This window comes from Psittacula echo (assembly GCF_963264785.1).
Source record: "Psittacula echo genome assembly, chromosome: 7".
In the NCBI taxonomy this organism is placed as follows: Eukaryota; Metazoa; Chordata; class Aves; order Psittaciformes; family Psittacidae; genus Psittacula; species Psittacula echo.
In genome coordinates this window covers 21441361-21458735 of record NC_137740.1, presented here as the reverse complement: position 1 = coordinate 21458735, position 17375 = coordinate 21441361, and the positions used below count along the sequence as shown (strand labels likewise).

Sequence of the window (17375 nt, the reverse complement as noted above, 5' to 3'; positions counted from 1 at the left end):
AGTGGGCCAAGCAGCAAAGCAGACCTGTGATCTTTGATGTACACAATAGTCATAACTTACAACAGTGTATTTCATTTGCACCAGTGTATTACGTGTTCTTCTGCTGAACTCATGGGTGTACCCTCACTCTGGGATAAAAAAAATTTGGCAAGTACAGCTGAAAGTTAACCCTCATTTTATTTTCTCTCTTGTGTGAATTGCATGCAATGGAAATGCCCTACTTTAAAATTCTTTTCTTAATATTCTCCTGTAATATTACAATAGGCCAAACATATCTTTACCTCTTGTGCTCTGCTGTCAAAGAGCTCAATAAAAGGAAAAATTTATAAAGCTGGAGTTCAAGTTGATTGTTTCCCTTTTCCTGACTTGGATAACCTGGATTTGCCTAATAGCTTGAGAGAATCCTGTGATGAGCTTCAGTGCAGCACAATGTGTATTTAACACATTTGCGAAATACTAATATTCTTTTCTTAGTCACTTGCTGTTCAAATAAATAGCAAAATAAACAAGAGGATATTTGAAATTAAGATATTGCTGGCTCACAGGATTTTTGCCTATTCTCAAATGAAATGTTACATTTGGTCTTGAGCTGCAATGCAATTTCTTCTTTTTAAAATATCATGCAAGTTAACTAGTGTAATCTGGGCAAAGAAAAAAAGCAAGAAATACCAGGTCTGAGATCTGCACAGTAAACTGATTCTGGGTTTTGGCAGGATAAGCAAGCTGGATCTGAACTTCGTTTTTCTACAGCAGATGACTTCCACTACCTGAACTTGTTAAGTGTTTCTAGAAAGTTACTGTAAGTAAAGATATATATCTTGTAGCCTTAATGCCACCACAAAGTCCAGCAGAAATTCAGTTATGTGTGACAATGAGAATGTATTTGTCCCCCATCAGCAGTTTCCATCACCCAAATATTTCACACGGTACAGAGGAACCCATTCCCTGAGAAGGAACACTCACAAAAGCATAGTCATAGAACCCTCTTATAAGAGATGCAATACAGAACACAAGGCTTTAACTGCTTTACCTCTCCCAAGACACTCAGGAAGTAGTTTTAGAAGGTAAAAGAATGATCTACCCGGAGATATCATACATTGTGAAAGCGAACTGGGGTAGCTACAACAGTTAGACCCAAGTATCTCATCGTGTCACATGAACCACAGGTTGTGTTATTTCTTTTTAATCTCCCTGATTGATAGAGTATATAGGGAAGTTTGACCAAGTTCAGATGCACTAGCTCAACCAGTAACTTGGTTACCGTACCCCAGATCCAGCCTAACAGCAGCCTAACCACACTTACACTAACACTCTTACACTAACAGTTTAATCCACTGCAATATACATAGCAATATTGGCACAACACAAGAATAGGTGAATTTCACAAGGCCATATGGATTGAAACAATCTGATGATAAGCAGGGCATAAACAACAATGCAACCTTACAGTCATCTGGATCCAGTCCAAAGCCTGCAAAACATAATGGAAAACAAGCCCCATATGTAACATAGAAGAGTAAAAAACACTGGCAACACTTATGATCTGGCCATAACTACTCAAGAAAAATATACACTATCCTAATTATTATCACATCAGTTTACCGTTACCTAATTTGAGATACTCACAATACTTTTTCTCAGAACAACAGTTTTTAGGACACAACTGTGAAGAGACAAGATGTCACCTGATCAAATATATATAAAAAAATCTTAATTTTTCAGAAAGTAGTGCCAAACTCACTGCCACAGTTAGATATGAGTAAGCTCATTACAAAAGGAAAGTCCCCCCATGCAGTTTTACTGGAGACAGTCTGTCTGTGTTTTAAGACCCGTTACCCCATGCCATCCTCTTTGTACCCCTGAGACCCACAAAGTGACGCACTAACAGTTACCACCAACAGCAGGGGATTTTTCTCTTCAGGCTAAAAACCCACAGAAATATCCTACAGCTCAGAAAACTACTTTTAGATAAGGTGGGTGCTTAGGAAGACCAAAGTATTACAAAAAACAGGACAAAGTTGTGCTTTACCTATTACCAAGTCACAAACTTGGGTTGTTAAGGTCAAGCTTCTGTCAGATCAAGCCAAATGACTGCTCTTCTGGTTAAGGACAAATTCCTTTTAAGTTCAGCTTCTATCTGAAGCACACCACAAGTATTTCCTTTGCCATCCTTGTCCTTGCTCATCAGTGCAACCATTGTTTGTTGCTAGTTCCTTCCGTACATCATAAGTGAAACAGGTCAATAAAATTTTCCACAGCCATACAACAGACTTCTGGGATTAAGGAAATTCTTGGGAAATACCCAATTCTTGTTAAAATAAAAAGGCAAGGCTCACTCAAACAAGCAAGCTCCATAAAACCTTTTTAATTACATAGCTCCAACAGGAGATAAATAAGAACATCAAATATTAGGCTATTAGACAATAAGCTACATCCTTAAAAGGAATTAAAACAAAAATAGACCTTCAAGACTGTTTGAAAGAGACTTAAAGAACGGATGTTACAATAACCCTAGAGGCCTTCACTATAGAACAAAACAAGCTTGAGCAAACACCTCAACCCCACAAAATTCCCTCAGCCTTATGATCCTAAAGGGCACCTTACCCAGACACAGTTTTTACCACTTTCCCTGCCTACCTTGGTAAATCCAGAACAGCTGAGATGCGTTTCTACTTAAAGCTCTTCCTATCTCTTTATAAAGATTCAACCAGTAAGAATTTAGTTTCTCTTACTGATGCTTTAGTTGTTATTCAGGCTTAGGACAGCAAATGAAGCAGTTTAATGAACAGCATTTAAAAAAAAATAATCATAAAACAAATGTAACTTTTGAATTAAAATTTATTCTCTTAAGCACTTCTAAAGGCTGAGCTCTTCCTCTATTTTACTGGTGTTTTTAATGTATTGTATGTTAGTTTATATAGTACACTGTCTGCATCCAAGCACTAAAAAAATTAAGAACTTAAGAAATGAATGTCAATTATGATTTACTATTTCGATGTATTAAAAGAATAGCTTGGTTGAAAGTTACCTACGCCATAGCACTTGAAAGATGTGGTTATGTCAAAACTTCTAGTCTTTAATGTGAGTATTCCTTCTTTTTGGAATATGCTGTTGATATGTTTTTACTTCAGCACTGGAAGGAAACTATTATTTTCCTTCAGTTAATATTATAATGGCTTTAGTCTTCAGTGAATTGGTGTACCTTACTCATTCTAGACACCTGTGACTTCCTGATGAATCTGTGTGGAGCTTACTTAACCCATCAAGTGGCACCTATAAAAATAAGGCAAACAGGAGGTGAATTTCTTTCTTATTCAGTACCTGTAAAATGTATCCTACAAAATGCTGGGGCATAAAGCTACTTGCCTCTCTATGACCCTCTTTCCCCCCGCTATAAACGCCTTGCCCTGCGACAGACCCACGATGGCGCGTGCCAGGCCCGGCTCTGGGACCCGAGGGTAGGCGGCACAGCGGCAGAGAACAAAGGCACCCCTAAGTCCTTGGCGAGCAACTGGAAGGAGTAACGCCGGCCTCCTCCGTTTAGCCGTGCCGCAGCCTGTGACGAGAACCCAGCCCCGCCTGCCCGTGCGCCTGTGCCTCGCCTCACTCTGACCCCCGAGCGGCAGCAGCGGCCCGAAGCGCGCGGCGTCTTCCCGCTGGGATTGGGGCCACCGTCATGGCCGCGGTGCGGGACGTAGAGATCGACCCTGAGGGCACGTTCAAGTACATCCTGGTCCGCCTGCAGCGCCCGGGTGGTCAGGAGCCGCGGGACATCGTCCGTGGCACCAAGGCAGCCGAGTTCCATAGTGAGTGACAGGCCGCGGCGGTGAAGGGCGGCGGGAGGGGAGCAACTGTTAACAGGCCCTGTCCACCCCGGCAGCGTTTCTCAAGTGCGGGAGGGGGCCGCCGGTTCCCAAGCGAATCAGGCGGAGGGAGAGCCCCCAGCCTGCGGTGGCTGGTGCCAGGGGGCGTAGTTCAGAAACCCCTTTTGTAACCTTCATAGGTGCCTTGGGTGAATAGGAAAAGCAATGTCTCTTGTCAGATGCCATTTCTGAACCTGATAAACTTCGTTTAGGAGAATGAGAGGTGTTAACTAAGTAAAAAGCCTGAAATGGAGAATCTTAATTACAGCTTTTCTATGTCTGTCAAGAGAAACCTCACTCTCTTGCAGGTGAAACAAGGGCACTGGAGGGAAAATGAGTGGAAAATAGCTGAAGAGTTCGTGAGTATTTGATACTGGGTGCATATTCTAATGGCTCTAACCATTCTTCTTGTGCAGATCATATATTTGAAAAAGTAAATCCTGAGATGGAAAAGCTGGGATATGAGTGCAAGTGCCTTGGAGGAGGGAAAATTGATCATAATAGCAAAGACAAGAAAATTAGGGTATTTGGGCTCTCGACAGTAAGTGCATCTCTTGTATTCCTTCAGATCGTTTTGTCTCTCATGTTCTCAGGTTTTTTGTTTCATAGTATTGTGGCTTTTGGCAATTTGAGTTGCAGTGTAAACAAAATTGGAAAATTTGCCTGGCTCACTTATGAGATAAATTAGAAAAAACCACTAGTTTTAAGGGCAGGAGACTGCCATTAAAAAGCAAAAATAATAGATAACTTAATGCTGAGTAATACCTACATTAAGTTATAATCCAGACCAGAAATGGAAATTAGCTTCTCTTGACTCAGAATTTTTTAGTGCTAGATCAGGAAGAGCCCATTTGTAGCCACTGGATCTTGATCCAGCTATTATGCAACCTTTATTTGCTGATGAGAATGATGGTTGGTAGTGACCAGCTAAATTGTGAATATTGTTCTGTATATGTGTTGGGTGACAAGAATAGACCCAGTTTAGGGGTGGTTAATTTTTAATAGGTGAAAATATAGTTTCACATAAATGAGTTTTGTGGGAATAAAAGTAATTTCCAAGAACATGGAAGCTAGAGCATTTTTGTTACCTGTTCTGTGTAAGCTCAGTTTGTTTATAAAAAGACTCTGTAAGTGATAATGATTTCTTGAAATTAGGGAACATGCTATAGCCTGTTTCTGGTGTTGCTCTGTGATGAGGCATAGCTGTTTCTGTAGTAATACTGTAAGTAAAGATTCTAGCCCAAAAGAAAACAGTTCTATTAAGTTAATTGTTAATAGAAAGTGATGGTTACTTCCAATCTACTCACCTTAGGTGAGCAGTGAAGGTTGGGCCTTGAATGTGTTAAGTGTTTCTAAATGCTAGTGCTGCTTTTGTTCCAAGATGACTCTTGCCACCTAGAATCATAAGAAAAAAAAAAACAAACCCACTCTAGATTTGTGTGGGGTGGGAAGGCAGTGTATAATGCTTATTCTACTAAGTTCTTGTGATTGTAGGCCCTCATGTGAACTGCTTTCTTAGATGAGACTTGACACCTGTATTACTCAACTGCCAATCTAGTGTTAGAGGCAGTAGTCAACTCCTATTCTTGTAATGCAATGTCTATGGAAAATACAGTGCTTCTTTGCTTTGGTACCTTGACACTTAACAGCTAAGCACCATTTCAAGAGGGTTTTTATTACCATGAGGGCTTCTGTCAGGCAGAGACCTGGAGGTTGAGAAGACCTCAGCAGCAGGTCGGAAGTGAGTATATTAATTACATTGGTTTAATGCTTCTCTCTACTTGGAGATTTGTTGTCAGACTCTAAACCGGAACTATCCTGGTATTCTATGAAAACCAGGGAAATAGTCATTGTTCTCCTGAAGCTGATGCTGTGCTATTATTTCCAAAACTGGATAAGGTGTTCAAAGTGATTACCAAGGCAAGAGTGATCTGTAGAATCACAGAATGGTTTGGGTTGGAAAGGACCTTAAAGATCATCTAGTTCCAACCCCTTACATGGGCAGGGACATCTCCCACTACACCAGCTTGCTCAAGGCTCTGTTCAACCTGGCCTTGAACACTGCCAGGGATTGGGCAGCCACAACTTCCTTTGGCAGCCTGTGCCAGTGCCTCAACACCCTCACAGTAACGCATTTCTTCTTTAGATCTAACCTATATCTCCCCTATTTAAGTTTAACCCATTACCCCTTGTCCTATCACTACAGTCCCTGATGAAGAGTCCATTGCTTTACAACTGACAGGATAAACCTGCAGTATTTCTGACATAACTATATTATCTGGTCTTTTTGAAAAGTTTGCGTTTTATAATGCATCAATAATTTTAATCTGTAAAGTTTGAATGCTGGTTACTTAAACTGTTCCTCTTGGAGCAGAGTCAGTCATGAATAAGAGTACATGTTTCGTTTAATAATGCCAGCTTGAGCTCTTTTTTCACTCTTCCAGGTTAAGTTTCTCATGAAATATTCCTGGAAAAAGGTGACCTGTAAATAACAGGTTTCTGTCAGTAGATTTCACTGTTGTGCAGTGAAGGCTTTTTGACAGCAAAAACCTACTTGTAGTTCTAAAATAAGAAATCTACTCCAGTCATATAAGACAGTAATGAAAAGGCACTTTCTACCACAACTGTCTTAAATTTCAGTGAAAGAGTAACAATGTGATCAGTGATTTAAAGGAAGGTTAATCACATGAGTCATTTGACCTTGCCTTAGTTTGGTGTTGCAGTGGCTAAAGAGCACAGATATTTAAAATTATGCCATACCATCTAAAGCAAGATTCCAAATAAATAAAACATGAAGACTGTGATTTCTTTAGTGGCTAGAATATTACTCAAATGTTTACACATGTGGTGGCTTATTCCCTTTTCTTTCAGCTGAGCCAAATCAGATGTTTGTATGTTCAGTCATTAAAGTGGTCAATGTAATCTCTGTGGTTTAAAAGGATATTCGGTAAATATGGTGGTTGTGAGGTTGGGAACATTTTAAAATGAGTTTTCTGCTGGAGAAACCATGATGTGAAAAATATGCCTGACCCCATCTCATTTATTTTTTACATCTCGGGGGGAGGGGGGATGGGACGGGACTGCAGAGGACAATAGTTAAATAAAACACAGTACTGCAAGAATAACTCTTTTAGAACCTGTATTTGTATGTGAACTACTTGAAGTGTCAAATAACTGGATTATTTGTGTCAACGAGAACTGAATGTTTCTGTGGACTTTCTGTATATGTCTAATAAGCATTTGTTCTTGCAGGGCTATGGAAAAGCAGATCATTCAGTGACTGTGGAGATACTGAAAAAAGCATATCCAGATTATGAACTTACATGGTCAGATGACAAGAAATAAATTGGCAATTTATGAACACAACAAAAACCGGTAACTCTGCGAGCTGTACTTTTATAAATAAAATCAAATGTCTTCTGTGTGTTACCATAAATCTGGAGTAGCTGGACTCTGCTGTGATTTATAGTAAGGTTAGTAATCCCCAGATATATCTTACTTTTCAGATCATTCCTTTTATGCAGAATCTGCAGTTCTAAGCCTTTTTCTTCTCCTTTTGATGTGCCATCTAATTAAATGCTCTCACAGCATCTTACCTCCAGTGTATTTTCATCCAGTGCTGTCTGATACATTGTAGGATGCATCAGGATTTTGCCATTAACTTACCACAGGACTGGACCTGTTCCCTGTTTTTTTGACCACAGTGTTTTCAGTTTCCTTTTTTACTATTGCTCTTTAGGCTTTTCAAATTCCTTTATCCAAATTTTCAAAAACTGGGGGAGGAAGGAGAGGAGAGGATTGACTATTACAGTTCTTCACCAATGATGTAAAGCTTTGATTTACTCCATGGTTTTGAAAATTCAGCATTTATGTTCCACACAAGTAATGATTGAGTTCTTTTGTGTTCCTGTGAGATTCTCACCTATAGTAGACTGACGGCAATGTCAAATTCTGACAATACTGATTCCTCGGTACTTTTATTCCCTGTATGATACTTTTTTTTCCTTTTATAGCAATAATTAATTTATAGGTAACTACCTTCCTGCCAGAGCCTGTACACCTAGGCAGTGTCTGAATTAACTTACTGCATGTGTCATGGCAGCACTTTGCACTTCATTTGTTGTTAAGTTACTTGCTACAATTTTCACTTTTTTTGTTTTCTGCCAGTTGTCTTTTAATGCTGCTGTAGATTTCAAGGGAATATGCTTTGTTCTTATGCTTACATTGCTGACTTGCAGTCTTTAAGAGGTATTTCTATGTAAATCCCGGTTCTTGCCTTTGCTATTTCCTACTGCACTTATCTAACAGTGTCTGGTGGTATAGAGCGACCTTTTCTTTTCAATGCGCATGTGACTCTTCAAGTACAAGCTATGAAATTTGAGAGGCTTTAGTTGAGTTTCTATCACAAAAAAAAAAAAAAAATCCTGTTGTTATTACCTTAATACACTACTAATGCATCATATATCACCCCTGTGTCTTTGTTTTGATTGGTTGGGCAAAATTTCTTGTACTTGTTCTCAAACCTTTCAGTCCATTCCTCATTAGAAGAGTTCTATCTCAATCACCTGGGAACAGGATCTCTTGAACCTGGTGTTACAGGTGTTGTGGTTGGCACCTGCTTCCCCCCACAACCAGCCTGGACTTTTCCCTCCAGCACCCCTGTGCGCTTTTGCATCTGCTGTTTGTGTTTCTCTTTACGTTCTTGTGCAGTAAATAGTCTTCTGGCTGCACCACTTCAAATGCTGTGATAACACTGATCATAGGCTTGTTTTTTCTCCACAAGATTTTGATTTCAGAATGTGATTAAATGTCTGTGTACCTAGTAACCAAGAATAGCATACAAGTCAATAATTTGCAAATTAGGCACTTCCCACTTTGATTTTCCTCAGGTTTTTTCCCCCTAAGGCTTAGTGAAATAACTGTAATTGCCAGTATACAAAAGTGATCTTTTTAATAGCCTCATTTCCCAAAACTAGCAAATTATCTTCAAAGGGAAGTCATCAGTTAAGGACAGTGCCTGTTAAAACAAACAAGCTTTTTAGTTTAGTTTCCTGAGATGTTTTATGACTGATTTTAATGTTTCTCTCCACAATAGTTACGGGAAGGACATAATTTAGACTGGATTTCCTATTGTGATGACTCTTTCAAAGAGCAAGGGGGTGGGGTAAGGGGAGAAAAGGAGTGATGATTTGTAATGAGCTAATAAATTGAGTTACCAGCTGACCTCTTTGTTTCTTCATACAAGAAATTGAGCCTGTTGTTTTCTAGTGCAGTGTCATTTGGGGAAAGGCTAATTTTCCTAGCTATTAAGTAATATGTGCAAGTATTACAAGTGAGCGAAAAATTTTTATTCCAGATCATGAAGAGAAGCAGGAAACTGGTCACTAGGGTGGTGATGATTTGGCAGGTACAAAAAGCCTTAATGTAGATTTAGGAAACTAGTGTTGTTTGTTCTCTTAGTGTTCAAACATCCGTTAGCCTGCAAAACTTAAGTGTTGAATTTGGCTTCCTCTCAGCATGTATCTGCTGAATTTTAGGCTAGAATAGAACTCATCTGGAATTGTGGAAATCCCAATGCTAATTTTGCTGATTTCACCTGATTAAAAAAACCATCCTCTATTTCTCATCTGTCATTCTGAAATGGGAACTTTATACTGTGTGGGGTTTCCTGTTTTGCAAGTGTGCAGTCACTGTGAGATGGTGGCTCTTCACTTGAAGGTCTTAAAAAAATCTGATTCTGTATTTGTACAAAAAAAGAGCTATGCTTGAGCAATCCAAGAATAAGATTAAGCTAGTAAAGAAGTAGTATATTAAACCAAAAACAGTGAGTTTGATTGTGGAGTATTTTCAAGAGGAAACAGGAGATTGTAAGTGCCTTCATTTACTCATCAAAGAATACACTAGATTTTTGTTCTTAACTATATTTATTGTCATAGTGGGCAACATGTCTTGCTGTAGGTACTGTTCTCTGAAACAGCATCAGACCTGGCATGTGCAGAACAAGCTATTCAGTCAATGGACAAGCCACTAATTGTCTTACAACTGAGGTTTGAAAAAATGGCAAGTGCTAGTCGCTTTGTTTCCAACTGTTTCCAGTTTTGACAAAAAGAACTTTTAACAGTACTGTATTGATCTGACAAAGCTAAAATTACTGTTTTTCCTCAATCTATAGTCAGCAGTTATCTATCATTGGTAAGTTTTAGAGCTGATGCAGAAAAATTCCACAGCGCAATCACACCCATGGCACAACTGACTGCTTTTTTCCCTTCTCGCCTATAAAAGAACCACCTCAGTAGTTTCCAAAGCACCCCTTTAGAATGGTCTACTTGCAATTGGTTTTGAAACAACAGTAGTTAAGTCTCTTTTGTAGAGTACAGGAAATCCTCTATGACTCTACCTTAATGGAAACATGGACAAAATAGGAATCTTGTAGTGGGCTTTCACAGTCTTCAGTGACAGGAACTTTATGCAATAATTAAAGCTATTTAGGTAACTGCTGTTATAAGTTTCTTTCCATCCTGTCAGACTGTTGTCCTTTCTCCCCTACACTGAGTAGCCTCAGATCCAGTCCACTGTAGTGGTTGACTGTCTCTAAGTTTGTATTTATGCAAGGGCACTCAATAAGGCAGTGCATCATGATAAGCAGTAGCTTCGATGGACATGTTAAGAGTTGTCTAATAGCTTGTTGTCCAGTTTTGGTTAAGACAAAACAGGCAATGGATTTTTTTTTTTGTGTGAATTGTTCGTGACACCAAGTGCTCAGGATCAGGCTTTATAGTTCTTTGGGTTTTTTCAGTTTTGATGAGAATGTCTTCAGCAACATCACCATCTTCAGCCTAGGACACAGGAATAACTTGCACCCAGGTGTCTTTGAACACATGCTGCCCTGCCAAACTGCTGGTAAGAGTGAAGAGCTGTTAGTGCTCAGTAGTACCCTCCCTCCCCACCCATCAAGTCTTGAAAATGGGTCATAGTGTATGGGCAATTAGTTCCTGGAAAAATATCATTAAACCAGTACAACAATCTAGTTAGCAATCTGCTGTAGCAGCACAGTTTATCTCCTTTCCCAGCTGCCACCTAATGCTTGGTTCTGTCATCCTTCAGTTCCCTGGATTGCATGTATAGGTTTGTTGGTTGTTGTAAGTGTCCTGGGTTCAGCAGCAGCAGTCAGTTTTTCTCCTTCTTAGTAGCTGTTGCAACACTGTGTTTTTGACTTTCAGCCTGGGAACAGGGCTGATAACGCCGATGTTTAGACTGACCAAGGACTTTGTGAGTCTCATGCTCTGCCAGGGAGGAGGAGAAGCCGGGAGGAAAGAGGGACAGGACACCTGACCCAGACTAGCCAAAGAGGTATTCCATACCACAGCACGTCATGCCCAGGATGTAGAACTGAGAGTTCCCGGATGGGCTAGAGACTGCGGGGTGGGGGTGAGGTACCGGTTGGTGAGCGGTTGTATTCTCTTCCTTGTTATTTCCTTTATCATTATTACTATTAGTGGTAGCAGTAGTGATTTGTGTTATACCTTAGTTATTAAACTGTTCTTATCTCAACCCATGGGAGTTGCATTCTTTTGATTCTCCTCCCCGTCCCTCCAGAAGCGGAGGGAAGAAAGGTGTGTGTGGGGGGAAGTAGACTGCGTGGTTCTGATTTACGGCCTGGGCTTAAACCACGACAGTAAGGAACTTCTCTTCCACAGAATCTTCTTTCAACTCAGCTTCTAAAATAGAAACGTTTTATTTATTTCTGAAAACAATACAGCTTTTCCCAATTATTTGCTGAAATTTTCAGCAGACCATAGCAGTAAATATTCTCTGGTACAGTTTTTCAAAGGCTTGAATAAAAGTCATGTGTGTTACATATGGAAACATGACAAATATTCGTGGAATTGCTAGCAGAATAGAATCCAAATGATAAATACAGTCATATCGCCCTCTGGTGGCAAAGCAGCAGAGCACACAGGCATGCATTCCAGTCTGAAATCCTGATGCTGCAGTTTAAACGGTTATCAGAGCGGGGAGCCGCTTCTCCCACCACATGAGGATGATAAATCATCTCGTTGAGGCTGCACTCAGCAGCCGCTCCTATGACTTCCAGTTCTGGCACTGCCAAAGCATTAGAGTCAGTGACAGGGGACAGTGTCTTGCTTAATTTTAAAACGCATGTAAATGATAATTAGTTGGCATAAACAGATGTGGGTTTAAGCAGAAATCCTTTTCTATCCAAAATTAGATTAGAAGAGTCCTTCACTTCTAGTCAGACATCAGAATTTCTCAAACATCTCAATAACTAGCATCCTTAATCTATCAAACCAGAATAACTCAAGAGAGCAAAAAGCAGAGACATGAGGAATAAAACATTTTGTCTTTAACATATTTCTGAAGGACCAGTGGTTGAATTTTAACTGGACTCTTTAAAGGCAATTTCCATAATAAACCGCTGCAGTCCTTTATCAATTGTTTTAACTATGCTGGTCTTAAACACATTTCTCTCCTCAATGAATTTCTCAAAGAGGGGGATACCACCACCAACCCCAAAATAATGTTCTTTGCTTGCCAAATACACCCGGCCATTTTTATGCAAGAGCTGAACCAGTGTGTCATGCAAAGCATCATAGTAGTCAGGATTATAGATAGTCTCAGATGTGAGTATTACATCGTACTTTGAAAAGGGTTTATTGCTGTTTAACATGAGCCGGCTGACTTCAGACCACTCTCCAGAAAAAAATCTGCATCTGGTGAGCACATCAGGTAGATGCTCTGCTTTCTTGGGCCTCTTTAAAGGAGGCTGGCTAGTTTTAATGTCACCTCCACTGCCTGTCCTTATGCAGTTAGCCACTGCATTAGGCAAGGTTATTTCGTCAATCACTGTGCTGTTGTAGTCCTGAAAATGGACTTTTTCAGCTTTACCCTTTAAAGCAACTATTCCTAGCAGACCAGCCCCGCAGCCAAGATCCAATACAGTCTTGTTGGTGAATTGTATTTCAGCCTCGGAAAAGTAGTCTATGAGATCAAAGGTGCATTCCCAAATTTTCAGTCCTCCCTCATAGACTCCCGGGATGAGATCAGAATGAGAAGAAACACTTTTAGACACAATGCCTTCTTTGTCAGCATCACCCGAGCATGTCATTTCTACTACAGACATTTTTATGTAATACAGGCCTGATACTGTTTCCATGACTTTATTTTCCAATACTCTGTTGAGATCTTCAGGTATGTCATGCTCCTTGGCAACTTCAAAGCACAAATTTTTCTGTGAAGGTTTCTCATCTTGGTGATTATTGGTACCCAGCCTTGGGCTGGAGTCTCCTACAGCATCAGCAGTTTGCCGAGTTTTTTCTGTGGATTTCTGCTTGTGTTTCTGAGAGTGCAACTGTAAGTCCATCTTATCATGAGTGTCTGCTTCACTGTCATATTCATCAATAGAAAAATCAAATCGAAAAGCCATTTTCAGGAATAGTAGTAACAAAACCAGCAGTCAACTTATTACAGCCAGAAACAGTCATCTAAAAGCAATACTGATACAAAGAAAATTATTTTTCTTCTGTTTTTACGTAGAGGATGTTTTTATGCAGTTATTGCTATGGGGAAGAGTGCTGTGCAGGTAGAATCTCAGATGTTTTGCCAATGACCCGATGAATTACATCTGGAAATAATTTTATGTATCATTAAACTGCCAACTAGTAGTACGAACAAATTAAATGTAGCATTTTAATTTTCATTAAAAAAAAAAAAAAAACCAACAAAACAAACACCACTCCTCCCCCCGCCCCAAACAAAACAAAACACCTTCTAAACATTGAAATGTGTAAAAAGTTACCAGTGACCACATGTCTGACGTAATGTAGGTATAGGCAGAGGTTGTTAAGACCCAACTTCCGTTCGCTGCACCACGGCTGAAGCGTGCAGGCGGGGTAGGAGGATTCGACCCAATTTATCCACTCCGTGTCCCTCCGTAGTGCCCCTGTTCCCCATGCCCGTACCGATCCCTACCCGCCATCCCCTCCGCTTACCCCACGTGGATAAGCTTCCGCGCACGCTGAGCGCATGCGCGTTCGCGGTGAAAAAGGGGCAGGGCTGACGCGGAGGATGCTGGGATAGCGGAGGTAATTTTTTTTCCCGCCGCCCGGTGCTGAGGTGAGCGATGTTTGCGCCATGTCTCAGACAGATCCTGAGTTGCTTCTGCAAGAGCTGGGAGGCTGGGACTGGAATCTCTGCCGTCGGGAACTGCCTGCCGTCCTGCCCCGCCTCCTTATATCCTTCCTGGGAGAGCGTTTCAGCTGCTGGGTGGTTGCGGGGAGCCACCCCCAAATTATGGGGGGGGGGTGAGGGTGTTCCTCCTGCAGCATTGCACAGTTTGAGCAAGTAAGTCCCTGGGAGGCAAAGTGCTGCAACCTTTGTAAGGGGCTGACACAGAACAGAAAACCTGTGTGCCGGCTATTTCGCTGGAAACGAATATAGCCTTTCACTGAAATAAAAGATAAATGGTAGAAAATAGCGTGTGGTTAATTAAGTACTGTATGTAATTCCCCCCATCCCCAAACTTCCAAGACTTATTCTCCAATGCTGTGTAGAAGTACTTGTGCTGATTGTTCAGGTACTGAGGTACCTGCGTTGATTATGGAGTATTCCCACTAATTTCATACAGTGGATGAACAGTGCGAGAGAAGTCACTGGGGCTTCTGCAGAAGCTTTAAACATAACTTTTATGGCAGAGAGTTTCTTTAATGTTTTCTTACTCTATGTATCAAGAGTCTGAAGACTGGAATGAGCATATACGTAAGTAGTGACGAGAAGTGTCTCTTCTTCCTATGGATCATTGTATTGTAATTGCATTGTAAATTCTGCACGACTTAAAAATGCTTGTGCTATAACTAGTGACATTCGTGATCTTCAGCAGTCCTGCTGGATCTTGCACGTAACGCGAATTGCATGTTGAATAAGCTTCATAAAAGCCCATAAAGAACTTATGCATGTAAGGCTGCTTTTTCCTTCCCACTACTGATTTTTAGATCTTTGAAATAAGAGTGCTTTTTATCTTGTATTTCACTGTCTTTTTGGTTGTTATCTTACAGGTGGCAAAACTCTTGTAATACCTGATAGTGATAAGAAAATGAGGCTGATATGTAAAGGTTCAGGAGTCTTGCTAACATTGGCTGTTAAATTGCGTATTAATGCCAACTAACGTGTTAAATGTGCAGCTATCTGCAGTTTGGAATATGGGAAATTGTTCCATGGGCAAACAATTGTGCTTAGCCTTCAACTAAGTGTAGTCAGGTGTGATGCTATTATTGATGTGTTTATGCACGTTGGAGCTGTTATTTCCCAGATAATGCATTTGTGGCAAATGTTGTGTTGACTCTCTCAAAACCAAATACCTGATCTGTTTCTGCTTGATGGATTCTTTGCTTCATCTGATAGGTTGCTACATATATATTTCTGATAATCCCACATTGTTTTTCTGTAATGCTTAGATGTTTTGCTTTGCAGGTGTTTTGAGAATCCTGACTGAAATGTTTTTGCCTCATATCAGCCTTGCTGATTTGGAACAAACTTTTTTCTCAAAAGTATTACCTAAGGTATGACATTCTCAATTGAATGTGGAATTTTCCTTAAATCCAGAGCTAAAACCTGCATAGAATGCAGTGATTCTTTTTTGAGGTCACATGTTATAATTTCAAATTAAAATTTTACCCTTTAAAAGTTCCAACAGTTTTTGTTGGATTCTGTCATGGTTTAAACCACAACAGATTGTTTTTGTGATTGTTGCCAATCTTCATGGTGGAGAGAGGGTTGAACATGCAGTGTTCTGCTGTCTAGATTCAGTAATTGAATTGTTCTTTTGAAAAGATTGGGCTTTTTATAAAATGAGCTGGAGAATTTTTACATGAGGTAGCCTCTCAGGACAAATAAACTGAAGAATCCAGTGCTTATATATCATGAATAAATGTGAAATTTACTTATATTACTGATTTAAGTTTCAGACCTCAGCTTGTATCTTTTAAGGAGCCTTTTAAAAATGGCCACTTGTTTTCCATTTTGCTTATTTTATGTCCTTTAGCAAATTTTGGAGATAACAAGAAAAATGGCTCAAACCAGGCATATTTTGAAAAAGGATTACTGTACCCTACCAGCTTATGTAGCGTCCCACTGATGTCTGGAAGCACCTCAGTGTCTTTGCAGTCTCAGCAGTAGCACTCATTAAATATCCAGAGACCTCAACCAAAGGAGAAATTACTGTTGTATGTAGATTACAGTGTTATTTTTTTATGTATTCAAAATGTTAATAATCATTCTAAAAAAAAGTAAATCTGAAACAAAATGAAAAGCCTTTCTAATTATATGGTTTTAACTAAGTAAAAAAAATAAATCTTTGGTAGGGTGAGGTACATATTTCAAGTGATTTAGCTGAGAAGTCTGTCTTTTATTAGGTTTTAGAAAAAGTAACAGGTCCTGTAGCTTCTGTCTGTAATTTGGGAAAACCATAAGGCAGTTTTTGCTTCTTGGTATATAGTGCTTTGTGATTCCAGTGCTAGAAAGTGTTATTTTCTGCTGTGTATTATGTCAGTAGCCTGTGACTCCATGCTAAGGAAGCAACTAGATACAGAATGGTATTGGTATTTGCATGTGTGTTTCTAAATAAAATGTTTAAGTTTTGTTTTGTTTTGACAGACTCTAAGGTTATTTGATAACTTGATGTATGAATTATCCAGTGAGGCCAAAGGATTAACCAGCCAGAATAGAGAGTTATGCAGTACTGTGAGGAATCTTCTACAGGCAAGTCCTGTGAAATATGTTACCAAAGGAATGTTTAAATTATTCTTTGATTTTTACCTAAACAGTTAAAGAGATTTTTAGTGTATTTTTTGCCAGCTGTTAACCAGGCAGCTAAAATGTATCTTGATCATCCTTTGCAGCTGAAGTTCAATTAATATTTTGTGCATGATTTGATTACATCTAGTGTGTGATGCTAACCGTAATTTAAAACCACTAAATCCTAAATCTTAAATTCTGCTTAAGTTTCTAATGCAAATGGAATGTGATTATATTTAAAGAGTGAATCTGGCACCTATTTATACAGTCGTTTAATTCTGAATTTTAAAATGCTTGTAAATTGAGAACAGTAGTCAACAGAAGTACAAAGCTTTCAAAGAACATATAGTATTGGAGAAAAGCTCTGGAATTGCTTTTATTATTTTATAGACCTTCATTCATCCTTAACAAACTAATTTGTGCAAATATCAGTGAACTTTAAATGCCATAAAACCCTAGGTGCAATTCAGCTAAGGAAAGATGCTTTTGAAATCATTGCAGAAGTGAAAAACATTCGTTGTTGTTGTTTACTCTTGCTTTAAGACTCTGGTGCAACTATTGGAGGCTCTGACTGGTTGTGTGCGATATGTCTGCACACTGCAGGAGTGTGTGCCTCTGGAGAGCATCCGCACCCTTCCAGCCTCTGTTCTTTATGTAATAAAGAACACATTTACACACTGCAAGGTAGGTCGATGTTAGAAG

The 17375-nt window shown here is 39.6% G+C and overlaps 3 protein-coding genes across 6 annotated transcripts in view; 2 read left to right on the top strand and 1 right to left on the bottom strand.

Annotated features, from left to right (window-relative positions):
- Positions 1 to 3627: 3627 nt before the first annotated feature.
- On the top strand, positions 3628 to 11010 carry LOC308224026 (14 kDa phosphohistidine phosphatase-like). 2 transcript variants are annotated; one of them, XM_080623631.1, is made up of 4 exons: positions 3628 to 3806; positions 4280 to 4404; positions 7116 to 7238; positions 10660 to 11010. In XM_080623631.1, the coding sequence occupies exons 1-3, from the start codon at positions 3677 to 3679 to the stop codon at positions 7206 to 7208; spliced, it is 348 nt and encodes a 115-aa protein (XP_080479757.1). In that variant the 5' UTR covers positions 3628 to 3676; the 3' UTR covers positions 7209 to 7238; positions 10660 to 11010. The 2 variants fall into 2 exon arrangements, with proteins under 2 accessions (XP_080479757.1, XP_080479756.1); XM_080623630.1 differs by lacking the exon at positions 10660 to 11010 and having other exon boundaries at positions 7116 to 9068.
- Positions 11011 to 12261: 1251 nt separating this feature from the next.
- METTL18 (methyltransferase 18, RPL3 N3(tau)-histidine) lies at positions 12262 to 13970 on the bottom strand (the record flags this gene model as incomplete). The annotated part of the gene is made up of 1 exon (XM_080622280.1): positions 12262 to 13970. Exon 1 carries the CDS (start codon positions 13306 to 13308, stop codon positions 12262 to 12264), a length of 1047 nt encoding a protein of 348 aa, XP_080478406.1. The 5' UTR covers positions 13309 to 13970.
- Positions 13971 to 14578: 608 nt separating this feature from the next.
- Positions 14579 to 17375, top strand: part of FIRRM (FIGNL1 interacting regulator of recombination and mitosis) — a 28061-nt gene continuing 25264 nt past the window's right edge. For 2 of the 3 annotated variants that reach the window (XM_080622274.1, XM_080622273.1), the window contains exons 1-4: positions 14579 to 14639; positions 15351 to 15439; positions 16533 to 16637; positions 17217 to 17357. In XM_080622274.1, coding sequence (XP_080478400.1) covers positions 14588 to 14639; positions 15351 to 15439; positions 16533 to 16637; positions 17217 to 17357 — 387 coding nt within the window. In that variant the 5' untranslated portion in view covers positions 14579 to 14587. The remainder of the gene's footprint in view (positions 14640 to 15350; positions 15440 to 16532; positions 16638 to 17216; positions 17358 to 17375) is intronic. The other variant, XM_080622275.1, reaches the window with a different exon arrangement.

Excerpts from the sequence above, each read along its gene's own strand:
- LOC308224026 (XM_080623631.1), top strand. The coding sequence starts at position 3,677 with ATGGCCGCGGTGCGGGACGTAGAGATCGACCCTGAGGGCACGTTCAAG. Across the intron at positions 3,807-4,279 it reads CAAGGCAGCCGAGTTCCATA|ATCATATATTTGAAAAAGTA; the intron begins GTGAGTGACAGG and ends CTTCTTGTGCAG. Across the intron at positions 4,405-7,115 it reads GGGTATTTGGGCTCTCGACA|GGCTATGGAAAAGCAGATCA; the intron begins GTAAGTGCATCT and ends TTGTTCTTGCAG.